The following is a 16,644-nucleotide window of genomic DNA, read 5'->3' as shown; positions in this document are numbered from 1 at the left end:
TACATTTATTTTCTCAATTAAACGCCGGCCTCGTATAAACCCCGGGTCAAGATTGCCAGTTTTCAAATAAATGCTGGGGGTGTTTAATCGAGGTCCCGGCGTTTACTTGAGGTCAAGCTAAGAAGTAAATATATTCTGTTTGTCACAAATCTTGATTGCAACATAAACTATTCAATCTGTAATAATGTACCTTTGGGTAACAATTGCCTTTGGATACCTAGGGACAGTTTTGCGGGGCAGAACAAAAAGAAAAATGGTACTGCCTTGCCTCCCGCAAGAGAGTGGTTTTCTCCTTAGAAAAAAAGGAGATCATGATATCTTTCTACAACCGTCAAGCCACAACTGGTATCAGAGCAGAACCAAAAGATGTCATTGCTTGTATGCAAGCCCAAGGTGTGGAAGTCCTTAAGGAGTCCCAAATTACCAACTGGTGGAGCTCATACCATCAGAAAAAGAAAAGATTGCTGACTGCTGAAGCAGATCATTTGAGGATACTCCTGTTCATAAAGGCTGATTTTTACATTGACAGCATCTTTCATGATACCCTACTGCCCTTTGTCAACCAGATGTTTTCAGATGGTTATCGCTCCCAACAAGACAACGATCCTAAACATACAAGTAAGTTTTCATTAGCTGTGTTTGCGTTAACCTCTAATGACAAATTTAATGACAGGTGAAGTGACGTTTTTTTATCCTAAACACAAATGTAGGTTTTTATAAGGTGCTTTTTCGTTAACCTGTAAGGTAAAATTTAATGACAGGTAAAGTGACTTTTTAAAAAATTATGATCTTAACTGATTCGTAAACCCTTCATGTTCATTCAAGACCATGGGATCGGTTACATGCCAATATCAGCAGAAAGTCCGGACCTGAATCCAGCGGAAATAATGTGTCAAGCTGAACCACTTGAGGACCGTCATCAAGCCATGAAGTAAAGAAGAGCTAGTGGAGGGAATTCGCTCTTTTTGATCAAAAAGAGAGACAAGAAAAGTGCCAACACTACATAGGCCACTTACAGAAGGTCCTTCCAGAGTTGTTCAGGCAAGAGGGAAGAGCATCAGGGCATTGATATCGTGATTCATGGCTCACTAAAAACGGCTCCTGGAGCCACCAATGGATAAAAGTCAAGATGACAGAGTTGAAGGTTGTCAGTGTTTTTTTTTTCTGAGCGATTTTATCCCTCTTTCTCAACCACCCTCCTGGTATACAAGAGGGTTCCCGTTACTCAAACTCAGATAACTCAAACAACCCCAGTAGCTCCCATTTTTCTTTCACTTGACTATATTTTCCCATCAGTTTTACTTGGTTCACTAGAACCCTGGAAAAATAGAGTTCCCACTATCTTGAACTAAATTTTGTATCCTTTGATCATAATTAGTCTCTATAATTCGAAATTCTGCAAGCAACCTTAAATTTTATATGAGCTTAATATATTTTTGAACATTTCTTTTTGTTGCTCTAAGACATGCGGGGATGACCAGCTTGTATAACAAACGATTGCAAGAGATCGCAATTTTCATGTTTAAAGTTCATGTTTAGAGTTTACTGCCTAGCAACGTAGTAGAGCTTTTTCCTAGATCACCCTCGAGCTATAGCTTAAGGAACTCAGATTTTTACGTACCAAGAGTAAGAACTGTCAAGTACGGGAAACATTCCCTTCGTTTCCTTGGGCCATTGATGTGGTTGAGATTGGACAATAGGGACAAAAACGAAACGTCCTTGCAGCGATTCAAGGCGAACATCAGGGGAAGGGAACTCAGTGGACTTGTTGGAGGAGACACATGCAAAGGGTGTCACCTTTGCAACTCTTGAGCCGAAAACACTCCATAAGTATTAAATATAGGTTCGATATTCCGTATTTTAAAGTAGTATCTTAATTGTAGGAATTAGATGTAAATACAAAGAGTGTTGGAAAATGTAGCATAATTTAATGTAAATAGACCAGAATCGTTTTTGTACTTATATTATATTTTAGTTTAAACAGTGTCCCCGATTAGTAAGCTTAAGGCTAGCTAGAAGACTAGACACTTAAATAAAGTTCTTATTATTATTATTATTATTATTATTATTATTATTATTATTATTATTATCATTATGTCTTCCTTTATCATGAAATCATGACTTTTACAAGACATCAGTAAATTTAACTAAAGATTGATTGATTTTGTTTTTAGCTTCTCTACATGATTTTGATGTGTTGATGCCAATACCAATCTGGTTTTAGGAACATTTTAATGGAATTGGCTATCAAGCACGGCAAGTGTCACAAGGGAAATTGCTTCAGATAATACAAAGGAGTATTTTCATTAACATTCAAAGTAAGTGCAAGTGCAAGAAATTCTGCAGTTTTGTTGTCACTCTGCTGTGAATGTAAAATAAATTTATCGTCTCACAGCCTGAGAACAGAAATTTTAACCAAAAATCGTACAGCATTTTAAGGACAACCAAGCCCTCAGCAGGGCAACTAAACTCAGTGGTTAGGTTGTCTGGCATTTGACATTAGGACAATCTGGATTTTTTGTTTGTTTGAGCAGATTTTATTCCCATGAGCACCAGCAATCTTTTATGTAATCTGGACTGATGGAACTAAGACCAAGCTGGAATTATGCATAAAAAAGAAATTAAATAATACTGGACTCCAGATATCTATATCATAACATTTTGATAAAATTCCCTTCAACTCTTAAAAGCAAATTGGTATTTTAAGACCCTTAAAAATAAAGAAGGAAACTACTGTTTAAATTTTTCATCTCATCATCATAATTTCACATTTCACATTTCAATTCACCTCCTTGAATTTGAGCCATTGATTTTCAATGTAGCTTGTTATCGTGGTATAAATTAATCTTAACAAAAAAAAAACACAATGTCAACCTTACCTAATTTCCTTGCTCCGCATAAAACAAAGCTGATAATACACCTCTGGACCGCATTTCTCTTTGTTAGGGCCCTGCAAATGTATTAAAAAAGAACATCTTTCAGTACTTTAGACCTCGTTGAAGCACAAGATAAGATGAGATGAAATGAGATGACACTTCGAACAGAGGAGTTTCAATTCACAGTTGTGTCAAGAGTGATGCAGACAGCTAAAAAACAGTCTTGAAATCAATAAAAAGAAGCAAAAACTGCTGCTTGATATACACAAACCTTGTAGGAAGACAAACATACAGCACGTTGCATGCCTTCGATTCAACTCGTATCGTATTTCCGACTCGAGCATGTCCACTGCCATTTTGAATCTCCACAGTTTTTTTCGCTGTTCGAGACCTGTAAATGGTAAAGCAGAAGCTTAAATGAGGTATTTTTTTAAGTATCTAAAAATGTTATAAACCAGCTAGAAAAATAACTAGAATATCGTAGCAATCGTCATTAGGAGGTAACGCACGTCCACAACTAATGTAAGTTGAGCCTTTCGTCACACCTCCCTCGCCCCGCGCAGGTTTTAGCTCGACTAATATCTCGTAAATGCGTACGATTATCTACACAACTGCCCCGTATAAACAGTCTTTTTGGGTCAGTTAAATCAATTCACTCACCTAGAGCTGTTTAAAGGATAACTTTTGATTCAATGGCCGCCAAAAACTCTAAACTCGACGATGAAGAACCAAACGTGACAACCAACATTGAACATTTGACATGTGAGTGATGTGACGCTGAGTAACCACGCGTGTACCGTACCAGCCTCGTCCCAGAGTCGAGTCCCAGGGTCTTGCCCGTTTTACATGACATACTAAGCTAAGCCAAGCTTCGAGGTGAAATATTCAAACAGATTCAAAGTTGACTTTTTCACCCAGAATTTGCAGTGGTTTGCCGTGTTTTGGCGTTCAGGTGAGTAAAAATTTCTTTTATCTAATATCTTGCCCTGTATTCAAATGCTTTTATTTGTCGCACACTGCTTAGGCTAAGTTTCTTTAATACAAAATGTACGCCTGCTTGGTATGTGGTCTCCTGCGCCCTCGTTTCCCAGTGAGAGACTACAAAAAATGCATGATTAGTTTTAAGGGGAATTTCTGTGTAGAAGTGAACAAGGGCTTCTTGTTTCTTCTTTGCTGAGTTGCCTTGCTGGTGCAGGGAACATTCACTCGTGCCTGTACCAAAAAAACATTGTTACAGTAAAATAAACATCAATCAAATACTAGGAAATCTTTCACACAAAAAAACATCACATCTTTACACATCCTTTGCTTTATTGGATAACAAACCAACTCGCTATGTCTACTGGTGAGTAGAAGTAGAAAATGCACATTGAAATGTAATCTGGAAAAGACATCACAGTTGAAAGATGTGTTCTACCTTCACAGGATCTTTCTGATCTTGTGGATCCAAGCCACTCCACATAGGGCCAGCCAGCAATCTTTGAAACCGGTCGGGAAATTCAGTTAGCATTGTCTCATGCCATAGTCTGAAATCTTCAGGCTCTTTGATCTACAATGAAAAATAGAAACCTGGCTTTATGAATGTATGTACATGTAACTATGTACAATGCTCCAAGTCAGCAAAGGCACATCTCGATTACTTTAGAAAAAAATATTGACCATATATCATAGAAAAACACAACAAAATATATTATACCTGAGATGAAAGCTTTACTCTTACTCACAGAAGAAAACTAATAAAAGTACCGTAAAGTTCCGTGAATAAGCTGCACCTTTTCCCTCAGTTTTATCCTTCATTTGTGCTTTCTTGTGGGGACTGATAAATTAAAATCCAAACTGCTGGTTTTAATATTGTTTTCTCTTTACAAGTAAGTCCATGTACGCATAGGACTAACCCATAACAAATCTAATGTGCACATTACATCAACTGTTTCGCAGAGTTTCAAAAATTATACATAAACTTACTCCCAGGGTAAGGCCATCCACAGCGCTCTGAACTCCACGCTTGGTACGTAAACAACGACAGCTATGCTGCACGTAAAACCGTTTAATTCCGATAATGACCACCACTCAAAACTACCCCTCCAATTAGGATGATAGACTCCGCAAACAAGTGTCACTGGAAATTGCTTATTGTTATACAGAATGCCCAAAGAAAGCAAAAGATGGCAACAATTTTCAATTGTTTTAATATGACAATATGACATTGGTGCAAGTGACGAATTCAATGCAATATTGAATTAATCCAAATGGCACTCTATGGATTGACATGAGGAGTCCAGACTTATCGGGTCTTTCAATGGCCAGGCACTGACAAAACTTCAGGATAAGGTTGACCTTGTTGTTGGTCTGCAGTCTCTGCATGGCTGCTATCGGCAGCTCAACAAAACGAAGCACTGATGATGAGATTCCCATTTTTTGAGCAAGCCATACATTTGTAAATATAGCTGTTCCACTGTGATCAAAGCAAACAAGTGAATTGCACCAATGCAACCTCTTCCCTCTTACTCCAGGGTACAGCCACTGGTTTTCGCTTTTCCGGTGAAATTCGCTGCTTAGGTGGTCTGACAAGCCTAGCTTGTTGTAGACATTGATGACTTGCCTTTAACATAAAATAAACATGTATGTTACTTAAAGTTATTTTCAAATCAAACTACAAAATTGTAATTAGCGCATGTACCTTTTGCGAAAGTTCTTTGTGCAGGTCTTTCTTGTATGGGCTGTTCAGCTGGCTGTTCTTGCTCACGAGTCCTTTTTTCACTTGGTGTATTTGGCGTAGTGCCGGTCACAACATATAAACGTTTCTCCGAACCATCCATCTTAATGCTAATCTACATGTATAACAAGAAAACAATATAAAAATTAAATAAGAGCTGAAGGAACTGTGAATACAAGCACGTGAAAACGAGTTATCAAAATAAAACAAAGACAATTTCGCGGTTTCCCGCACATATTTGCATCTCACAATCTCTTGTGATGGTGCCAACAGGCTAAAAATAACAAACTTTGCAACAGAAAAAAAAAAATGAAATCGCGAGGTTCTTCAAGGTTCCAAAATGGATTTAAGTACAACATTGTCTTATTTTGAAATTTCTTAAGTCAACTGGTGAAAAAAAGGTCGAACAAAGCTCACTTAGCGCGAAATTGTTTGGGCTCACTCAACCATAATCCATTTTCAATTGTAATGGTGTCTGAATAATTTAACTGAAACGAGGCCAAAAAGGCGAATATTAGAACCTGAAGCACTCTGGGTACACGCAATAGACCATAACAATTCAAATGAAACAAAAAACTAACCTTGAGGCACTATGATCTGTCTAAGAAAAGAGCTGCTCTTCAGGTGTTTTCTGAGATTGAAGCTTGAGTATTATTATGAAGGCTATATGAAGCAAGTGTAAAATCAATAATGCTTTTATTAAAAAGGTGGTATCATAAAAATAATCAACTTTATTTATAAAGGGTGAACACAAAACAGTAAAAAACTGACAAACCAGTGGCCCTCTAATACAAAATACAATCAAGAACTAAAAATAATGCTAAAAATCTAACAATCTAAAATTACAAAATTTAGTTAAAAATATGCTATAATATAAAAACTAGGTAAAAATTACTCTAAAATGACGAAATTGATATAAAAGAATTAACTAAAAAGTAAATGATCTAAATGTTTGTATGTATCTTTAAAAAATTCAAACATAGCCTTCTTAAAACTTACTAAACTAGGCTTGTTCCTTATGATGCTGGGTATAGTATTCCAGAGGCGTGTAGTCGATACTGTGAAAGACCTTCCGCCTTCTGACTCCCGTTTGAATCGGGGGCAGACAAGGTTTAGTGGTCCATGTCTGCTCGATCTTTCATTGTATCGGCGTTTCTTATCAGCATCTGAAACAAATAATATGGACAGTCCCCAGACAGTCGTTTGTATACCATTGATAACCTATTTACATTTGCCTCATGATAAAATGGAACCCAATTCAATTCTCTAAACAGTTGTACACTATTCGCTTTAGTATCCGCATTTAGTATTACACGTGCTGCGCGTTTCTGAAGTTTAAATACTCTTTGTAGATTCTCAGCAGAGCATGATGTCCACACGGTTGATGCATATAGCATTGTTTGCTTGATCAAAGCATTATAATAGAGTTTATGACAGTGACGGTATGACAGTGAACTGTATTGTAAGACAAAAAAATATATAAATCTTAAGTGGAATAGCCTGTGTACAGCCGCCCCCTCCCCTCAATAAAAATCGGGAAGGAGCGTCTGTGATTTACCGTTGATAATCGTGTTCCGGAATAATTTTGCATAAATTATGAAAAACGATTTACGCTGACCAAAATTTCCGTGGCGCACATTGTTATGTCTCAAATTTTCAAAATGGCGGTCGATGCGAGTAATTTACAACGTGCTTTCGAGAGGGTCTGCGACACTTTTAAAATTCCTTCGCTTTACGACGAGCAAAAGGAATGCTTAGAAGCACTTTTCAATGGAAAGGATGTCTATGCAAGTCTTCCAACTGGATACGGGAAGTCCTTAATCTTTTATGCAGCCTCAATCGTTGCCGATGAGCTGTTTTGTCGACGCGGCAGCAAAATAATTATTATCTCACCTTTGAAAACGCTTATGGAAGACCAAGTGGCATTCTTACGATCTTTGGGCCTATCGGCAATTGCTCTTCACGATGAGCAATCAGAAGAACGACTCAAGCAAGTTGAAAAAGGAGCGTTCACGTACTTGTTCGCTTCTCCTGAAAAAATGTTAAGCGTGGAGCGATGGCGCAAGCTTCTTTCAAGCGAGCATTATCGCAAGTTTCTGGTCGCGATAACTGTGGACGAAGCCCACTGCATAAGCCAGTGGGGTCTCCCTGGAGTAACACAGGCTAGAAAGCAAGCAGCTGTCCCTTTTAGAATTTGGTACGGGAACCTTGGAGAACTCAAGTCGTTAACCGCAAGTGATGTCCCTTCGATAATTTTGACTGCCACTGCTTCAATGTCAACAAAAAGAGACATTTTTAGGGCTTTGAACTTAAACCAGTCCTCATGTTTTATTATGGAACACAGTCCAGAAAGGCCCAATGTTCAATTCGTTGTGCGATATTTAGATAAAAACATGCCAGTTTCTTGTATATTCAGTTCTTTGATTGAAGAGCTGAGGTGCAAAAATGTGTCATGTGAAAGAACAATGATTTTCTGCCAAACACGCAAGCAGTGTGCTCTGGTTTATTCAGCATTTAAGGAAAGCCTCGGAAATGGTTTCTTCGTTGATAATGAGCCGGACAGTAAAAGGAGAATTGTAGAAATGTTTCATGCTGGGACCCCAGAGTCTGTGAAAAAGCATGTTCTTCATAACATGTCTCAAGCTAATGGCCACATTCGAGTTATAGCCTGTACAGTAGCATTTGGAATGGGAGTGAACTGTAAAGAAGTACATCGTGTTATCCATTTTGGCCCTTCTAAAAACCTTGAATGCTATGTCCAAGAATGCGGAAGGTCTGGTAGAGATGGTCAGCCAAGTTCCTGCCTTTTACTCCACAATGGGCTGCTTGGTGCACATTGCAATAATGACATCAAAGATTATATTTCTAATAGTACTGACTGCAGGCGCACCTACTTATACAGTCATTTTCCAGGAAAATTTACTTCCTCTGTGTCAGGTCACCGGTGCTGTGACATGTGTGCTACAACATGTGGTTGCGGACAGGAAATGTGCAAGGAACCTGCTACTTTGAGTTTCGATGCAACTGAAGAACAAATTTTACCCTCTGAATGTGTTCGTTCAGTTGAAGAAAAGGACAAGGTGGAACTCAAAAAGGAACTTTTTGAATACATGAAACACTTGTTAGTTCAAAACACTTCAGGTGCTGTGGCATCTGTAAACATGATGCACGAATTTACAGCACATCACATAAAGCAAGTGCTTGATAACTGTGACAGAATTAATACATTGCAGCATGTTGAACAATGTGTTGAAGTTTGGAGGAGAGAACATAGCCGGGCAATTTTACGCGTTATTCACCAGGTCTTTGGTGATTTCAATTGTGACGAGTTGGAGGCACCAGAAAATGAAGATGATGACATGGAGGAACTTGCTCAGGAATGGGCTGACATCAGAGACGACTCTGAACTATGTCAGCTATTAAGTGAAAGTGACTATTTTGACGTAGACGTTCAGATGGAAGAGATTGATCAGTCAGGTAATGAAGAAGTAAACATGAGTAGCATGATCGGCAATATTTTTAAATAATATGTAATATATGTAAAGCTCCTGTTGAAACATTTGAGTTCCATGCTTCTGTTTTGTCAGAAAAAAATGTACGCTGAAGCTTCATTGATTTGTAAAATAATTTCATTTAGAGAGAGTTGTAAACAAAGGAAACAAAGAAAATTGTCAAGTAGTTGTTGATCGTTGGAGATGGTTCTCTGTTGCAAGTGTAATTCAAAGCATTGAATAAGGCAATTTTGGTGACATCAGTAAAACCCTCTGTTTTGCGTAATGGCATGTTGTCCTTATAGTTTGTAATCATGTAGTGCATGGAAAATTGTAAGGAGTGTTTGGAAAAATTAAGAAAATAGTTAACAGTATTTATTACATGTATTCACCAGTGGTGGAGGTGAACAGTGGTTGATATTTACCAAGCCACAAAGTGGCGAGGTAAATATCCACCACTTTCACCGAAACCGAGGTGAATAATATATAAACAATAGCCCCGATTTGGGGTGAAAATATGCAAGGATATTTGTTGCCGGACATTATCTGTTCCAAGAAATGAACAGTTTTCCGAAAGCAAAGCTCAAGTAAAACTGTGAGCATTGAGGAAAGGATAATGTCCAAGGACAATATCCGTACATAATTTTGAAGCCAAATGGAGGCTATTGTGTTCATTATCCATCAAATATTTTTATGCAAGGCCGCATTGCTCAAAGCTTTGAAACATCAAAGTAATTCTGTCAGCATTCAAAATATTGTTAGTCTACTAAAAATGTTTAGTTCTATTAATTTTAACAATTTACTTGAAATCAAATCTTAACATTTGAACATAAATTGCAAAGTTCGTAAACTGGGGAATATCACTTGGGGAATATGATCTGATATTCCCCAATTTTGGCTGCATCATGTGACATGTTACAGTAAGCCTAATCGCAAGCGCAAAAAATATTTGATGGATTATAGAAAAGAACACAAGAAAGTGTTGGGGGAAGGAACATACAGCTCACAGCAAATCAAAAAATGGGTGATTGGCTTGAAAAATAATAGTGAAATATTGTTTAACTGAATTTATTAACAGCTTATATTACAGTGTGAATATTCCCATTTTTCTCATTTGAAATTTGCATGTAATTCCACATTTTTCCTCCCTTCTAAGTTATTGTAACATATTTCCCACCCGAAACTAAAAATTGACAGGTGTCTTGCTAAGTTGTACTGATTCTACAGATCACCATGTGACAACCTATTGTTTGTTTCAATGTTCAGTCTTTGCAAAACACAATATTGCCTTGAGGTGTGCAAAATTGAAAACCTTGAAAATTTCTCTAACTTGGCCAGACTGTAGGTTACTGGAACTAATTGCAATTCAATGTCAATGGCTTAAGTTAACTTTTCTTTTATGTGAACAGGAACAAAAATGGTTTGCCAGCTACCACAATGGGTGCATACAAGGCATGACTTCAAAATAAACCACAAATGAAACAAAATAAAAATCTGATTGAAAATGAATTAATTCGAAAAAAAATTCAGAATATCAACTTTCTGGCCAAGTTTTCCATGGCATCACAGATTACTTAATATACATGTACATTTGAATGAAGGGGTTCATTGAATAAGGCCCTAAAGTGACTCCTGATCTTATATGAAATTCTCCCTTTGATTTACAAACATTACATAGGGCGGATAGGAAGGATCATAAGTCACCTGGAGGTCCATTCCAGGCATCCCTCATTATTGTATTCTAACGTGCTTTTCTTTGTCTAGAAATGTTTCTCTTGTGCTTGTTTATCCACCTGAACATGTCTTGAAGGTCAAAGTTTGACAGGAGGGTAGACTTGGTATCACCAAAGTGGGCATAGGTACGCCCTGGTGTCCAACAGAAAGCCTTCTGGGTGATCAGCTCTGAGACAACCTTGCGTAAATCAGACTCCACTGAAAGTTCATAGTGGTGTCCAGAACGACGGATGACACAACACTCTTGATCAAAGTTGTCGAGTAACACCTTAGTGAAATCAATTGCATGGCAGTAGCGATCCATAGCCTTGTGGTTTGTTGCATTAGGTCCCAGTTTTTTCCTGACTTCTTTCAGTAATCGATTGAAAAACTCCAGGAGCAAATCAAGGGGAATGTTTTTCCCCAGCCCTGACTTTAACTGTGCAGTTCTGTTCCAAATAAGTTCATGAGAACTTTTGGGTGAGAGCAATGCATGTACCTGAAAAATCATCCCTAGGGCTTCAAGAGCATACTTTGTACTCCCAGGGTCCATTCTCAAGTAAGGCAATTGAAACTTCCAGCATCTGAAGATACGTTTCCCATCACCCTCTTTTATGGCATCAAAAAAGTTCAAAATCAGCATGCCATATTCTAGGAAAGAGCACTGATAATTGAACATGTCATCCTTCTCAGGAACTTTGTCTGAAGGTGCCATGTCACTTGAGAAAAGTAGCCCTTGGGAATCTGAAGATGGGATCTGCTGATTATGGGTAGATTCATGATCACTCATTCGCTTTCCCCTGCATGCAAAGGTCTTACCACAACCTGGAAAAAAACAAATGTATCTGCCATCATCAGTTTGACATCTGGCCTCTTCTTCCTCAACGGCCTCTGCAGCTAAAAGGCTGTTGAAAATTTTCTCAACATTTTCTCTTTGAATGACATAGCCATCTACAATGCGTGTGGCAATTTTGCGGACATATTCCTTTCTCTCCATATTGCTGGCTTCAGGGAGGTCTGGGCGAAAATATTCACCTTTGGGGCTGTCTGAAATGCCATCCATCCCCAGCTCATGTACCGCGGCTGCTATTAACCTTGCTTTAACTTCAAGGTCAAAAAATTTTCTACAGGGATTAACAGCTGCATCCACGTCGGCTCTAACATTTCTTCTGTTGATTAAATTTCTATCACTGTAGAGGGTACACTTGTCCCCAGATGATTTGGTGTCATAGAAGTTCTTGAAAGCAACCTAAAAACAGATTTGTGGTGACATTTAACTTACGTTTTGTACAAAATTGGTGTGCAAATGGAAATGCCACTGTATGCAATTTGAAGACATATTAGGAAACAGATATTTACCATATTATTTGCTTAATTAATACTGACTTGCATTGAAATTAGCATGGTGGCAGTGACTTGTAATTATAAAAAAGGGGTCATAATAAAAAAGTGATAGTCTATGTCTATCCCCAGATGACTAAAAAAATACACAATAAAAACATACTTTTAAGCTTTAGTTTTATGCTCATTTGACCAAAAAGAAAAGAAGAAAAATAAATTTTACACAATTTTTTGTGTGGTGTCATAAAACATTGACTGGCTTTTTGTAGGTTAAGGCTTTGCCTTCAAAGGGTATCTCTAAGGCTGAAGGTGTTAAAGAGGGTTGGTATTTTACAAGATTGAGTATAGAAAAGATTACCAACTGGGGGTATATGAAAGGGGTACCATTGGCAATTGAAGGTATCCAAAAGGGCTACCTTTTCTATCAAAAGTAGTTTGACATAAAGGAGAATGAGGACCTCGGAGCAGAACATCCCTGTTTTAAAAATTTTGGAGGTACCTAATCTAAAGGGGAGAATTCTTGTGATAGCCACATTCAGATAATTATTTCTAATGATTGATCTACATTGTTGGGAGAATTTGTTAAAGGTTCAAAACAATTTCACTTTGGTGACCATTTTATTAATTCTCCTAACCTCTTGAATTAGTATTTATATTGTGAGGAGAATTAAGTGAGTATAAATCCATATTCACCAAGCTGCTAACATTTACATTGTGCAAAATACCTTTAAAAACTTATTTCCCGAGTGCCAATCAGCAATTTCCAGGTGAATTCCTTCCAGTCGTTCCTCAGGGGTAAAGCCATTTGCTAGCTCGAACAGTGCATTCACGCCTCGTTCTACTGAGAGCTGATCAGCAACATAACCTTGTGAAGAATACACTCTTTCATCTCCATCACCATAGTAGGGTACATATTGATGCAGTTCTGTGAGTACTTGCTGAATGCCATCTGCATCATTTTCATTGTGATACAGCATTCCCAAAAAATTCTACAAAGAGAAAACACATGATATGCATAAAAGAAAAAAGAGGATTGATGTATATTCCAAGTCTGTCTTTGAGGATAAACAACCAAGAACAAAATTAAAAGTAACCTCTATATGGCATATCATCTACATTAAATGCCAACCAGCCATGCTGTAGATTTAATTTTTATAATTGAATTTTTTGACAAATTTACAATGTATTACCATTTCTGATTTATCAGCCATTTCCTTGCTATACTGGTGTGGAATGTGTTTGCAGACCACAGGCTTGAGGAATGACAAACAGGGTATTTCCACGACTGCCCTCTCAGTAAGGGTTATGTAATTTTCCCTCTGAAGGTGGTGCTCGTGACGACTTGGCAAGCACAGACCATTCTCCATCTGCATAAGAGCCTCTGTGGCAGGTTTGTCACTGGATAAGTGGTTTCCTGATACACGATTTTCAACGGACAGGTGGGAAACCCAGTGGACATCAACGTTTTGGTGCTCTTCGGTCATGTAGTGAACTTGCTGCTTGAAGTCGAAGTTGTCGAACACCAACTTTCTTCCTTTATCAGCAGATATAATTACAGCTTGCTCAGGCTGCGGCTCTTCTACTGCAGGATGGGAAATGGTGGCAGATGGTGCATTAGTTGGTGCTCTGTGTTTTTTCTCAAGCCGTGCTGTCTCCTCCTTGACCTTCTTTTGGACGGAAGCAGCATGATCTTTTCCAAATTCGTCCAGCTTTTTGTAGTAGTAGGAATGGCCTGTAGTGACTCTGAGGGAACCCAGTCGACAAAGAGAGCCCTGTAATAAATAAAGCCTGTGTTGATGCATGCTAAAGTCAAAGGCTACATTGTTTTGACCAATGCACCATTAATTTGCAATACCAGATCATTCAGCCAGTACTACACTGTAGCTACAATTTTTTTTATTAACACCATAGTCTGCATAGAAAAATTTAAATTAGGTTAAAATTTATCATTTTGGTAACTAATGCTCTGAAAGGAAAATGGCATTTCTTATAAATTAAGCTGTAAAAAGTATGTGTTGTGGTTCAAATCTGTCTTTGGTTTAAAATGCTTCTAACCAGTTTTATTTTTATTTACCCTTGTTTTGGATTACGATAATAAATTCAATTTTAGCTGGTTTAAAAAATTTTAAACCAAAGATTAATAATTTTCAAACCACATATATCATACCTATGACAATGCCTTCAGGTGGGATGCAATGTATTCAGATGCAAGAAAGCAACAACTACTGTATAGTGACATGCCAAATTATTCACTTAGCAAATAAAATTTAATATGGTCCTCAGTGCTTTACGTGTGGACTAATGGAGTACGTAAAAACATTTGATAAAAATTGTTAAATACTCACAATTATCCCTGAATGATACAAAGTGATAGTGTTGATCAGCTGCATTGCATTCATACATGGGGACCTGTTCTTCAGCAAGACTGCCGCGGACATGCACACTGATGGCTGCCAGAATCGATCATCTCTTTTGCTTTTTCTGACGCTGGCCGTCCATAGCACGGCACTGAACAAGGGAGCTTTCGATTCAAGTTCGGTGTTGAACTTCTTGAGTGAGAAGGACTGAAGATCTTTTTTGCTTGGTGATCGTAGGCAACTAGGATTTTTTAACGAGCACATAGCAGTACACTCACGATCAACTTCCTCCAAATACAACTGTTGCACATGTTTTCTCAGAATGGGATTTTTCCACACTGCCCTTGCGATTTGCTTGTACGTACCGCGGCAAAGCATCTTGCCGAGCGACTCCAAACCTTCGTGTAAGTTGTTGACTTTCGCATTTGGTCGGCTTGGCCACTTGATTGAGACTTGAACGACTGTCTTCTTTTCCTCGACGTCGACTTCGCGGGCAGGAATCGGCGAAACAGGTCCAGCGAAAGCAGCAATGTCAACAGGACGACTTTTCTCCTTACAAGGTGTCGAGGTAAGTATACTTGACAACTGATCCGCCGATGTTTTACTTGTGAATGCGCTGCTATCGTCTAATGTCACAGATGCGCTCGAATCCTCCAACGCAACACGCTTTGCAGCTTGTTCTTGGAAAGAGCTTGACTGGTTAGAGGACTGCGATGTGATAACATTGACTGGTACTGGATTAACAGAAGACTTCTTTGCGAGGAAGATTTTTTGAATAGTGTTATTTACCTCTCGAAGGTTCGTCGAGAGCGCCCTTCGTTTCTTCAACACCGACAGACAATTTCTACAAATGTACGGCGAATTAATTTCCACTTTATACTCTAACGATAGCAATTCCTCTCGCACGTTAAAAGGATTGCCCCTTCGTCCATCAACAAGATTTTTATCCGTATTTTTCACGATACCTAAACCACAAAGCACACACGAACTCATGACAAATCTCACATTTTGGTTGTTGGTGTGAAAAAAAGTGATAGACTATACAGAGAAGGCCCATTATGTAAACCCCGCGAAAATTATAACCAATCGAAACGCGTTCTTTCGATGATGTAATGATCCACTGGTGATAGCCAATCAGATCATTTTCCAAACATTCCAGAAAAAGTCACGTGGTCCGGAACACGATTATCAACGGTAAATCACAGACGCTCCTTCCCGATTTTTATTGAGGGGAGGGGGCGGCTGTACACAGGCTAAAGTGGAATAAAGAAAAACTGTTTCATTTTGAATGGCAATACAATTCAATGTAATGTTTGTTACTGCTGAGAGAAGCCTATAGTTATGTGATGGGATTCCTTAATTGAAACAACTAGTCGCAATGTGCAATGTCATGATGGCAACAACTTTTAACAGTAACTGATGTTGGCTGCGGTCACATCTAGGCTTTCAGTTGAGACGGTGATAACTATAGTTAGCCATTTCAGTGATGTGACTGCTTCTCCGTTCACTCTAACTATAGTAAGAAAATTTACACCTTGCTGATCCAAAAAAATACAGACTAACTATAGTTATACCCAAGTAGAGTTCATGGGTTAATTTTAAGTTAACAAGCAAAAAATCAGAATGTGACAATTCTTTTTGCGCGTGCAAGATGAACATAAATATGCAAAACAAAGCGTAAAGGAAAGGAAAAAGAGAAAAATAAAATGCCATGAATTTACATATCACAAATGTTAGGAAAAATAAAGCTTGAATTCTGCAGCATCTAGCATCCTAACTTCATTTTTTTCTTGGATGCCCAGATGCCGTGCAAAAATAGAAAAAGTAGAGGAACAACTTGACACAGATCAACAACAAGGGCTGTCATTAACTAATTTAAATTCGAAATTAGTCAAATGCTTATCAGAACTAACTGTAGTTTACTGCATTGGTGTGATCGCAAGGAGGACTGAAAGCACTAACTACAGTTAGGTATGACGTCACATAATTTGACAATAACTAAAGTTTAACTTTAGTTATGTCGTAGATGTGACTGCAGCCATTGACTATCTCTTTTACAATTACTTTTAAGTGAGAGATATACTTTGCCCATCAGTTGCTTCTGTTCTGTCTTGGTCAAGCATTTCTTCATGTGGACTTCCAGATGACAC

At 38.2% G+C, this 16,644-nt stretch overlaps 2 protein-coding genes and 1 long non-coding RNA gene across 3 annotated transcripts; 1 reads left to right on the top strand and 2 right to left on the bottom strand.

The window, feature by feature from the left end:
- Positions 1 to 272: 272 nt before the first annotated feature.
- Positions 273 to 1,293, top strand: LOC144648716 (uncharacterized). The gene is made up of 2 exons (XM_078508195.1): positions 273 to 618; positions 826 to 1,293. Exons 1-2 carry the CDS (start codon positions 312 to 314, stop codon positions 933 to 935), a joined length of 417 nt encoding a protein of 138 aa, XP_078364321.1. The 5' UTR covers positions 273 to 311; the 3' UTR covers positions 936 to 1,293.
- Positions 1,294 to 2,351: 1,058 nt separating this feature from the next.
- LOC144649374 (uncharacterized) lies at positions 2,352 to 3,598 on the bottom strand. Its single transcript, XR_013569890.1, has 3 exons — positions 3,537 to 3,598; positions 3,148 to 3,267; positions 2,352 to 2,950 (listed from the first exon to the last, which is right to left on the bottom strand). It is a non-coding gene; the product is annotated as an uncharacterized LOC144649374 (long non-coding RNA).
- Positions 3,599 to 9,941: 6,343 nt separating this feature from the next.
- Positions 9,942 to 15,747, bottom strand: LOC144647887 (uncharacterized). Its single transcript, XM_078507575.1, has 4 exons — positions 14,483 to 15,747; positions 13,328 to 13,909; positions 12,863 to 13,126; positions 9,942 to 12,045 (listed from the first exon to the last, which is right to left on the bottom strand). The coding sequence occupies exons 1-4, from the start codon at positions 15,485 to 15,487 to the stop codon at positions 10,825 to 10,827; spliced, it is 3,072 nt and encodes a 1,023-aa protein (XP_078363701.1). The 5' UTR covers positions 15,488 to 15,747; the 3' UTR covers positions 9,942 to 10,824.
- Between the last annotated feature and the right edge of the window lie 897 nt (positions 15,748 to 16,644).

The sequence above is a fragment of the Oculina patagonica genome, chromosome 4, assembly GCF_052425735.1.
Source record: "Oculina patagonica isolate OP01 chromosome 4, crgOcupat, whole genome shotgun sequence".
In the NCBI taxonomy this organism is placed as follows: domain Eukaryota; kingdom Metazoa; phylum Cnidaria; class Anthozoa; order Scleractinia; family Oculinidae; genus Oculina; species Oculina patagonica.
The sequence above is the reverse complement of the archived record's forward strand: the minus strand, read 5'-3'. Positions and strand labels throughout refer to the sequence as shown.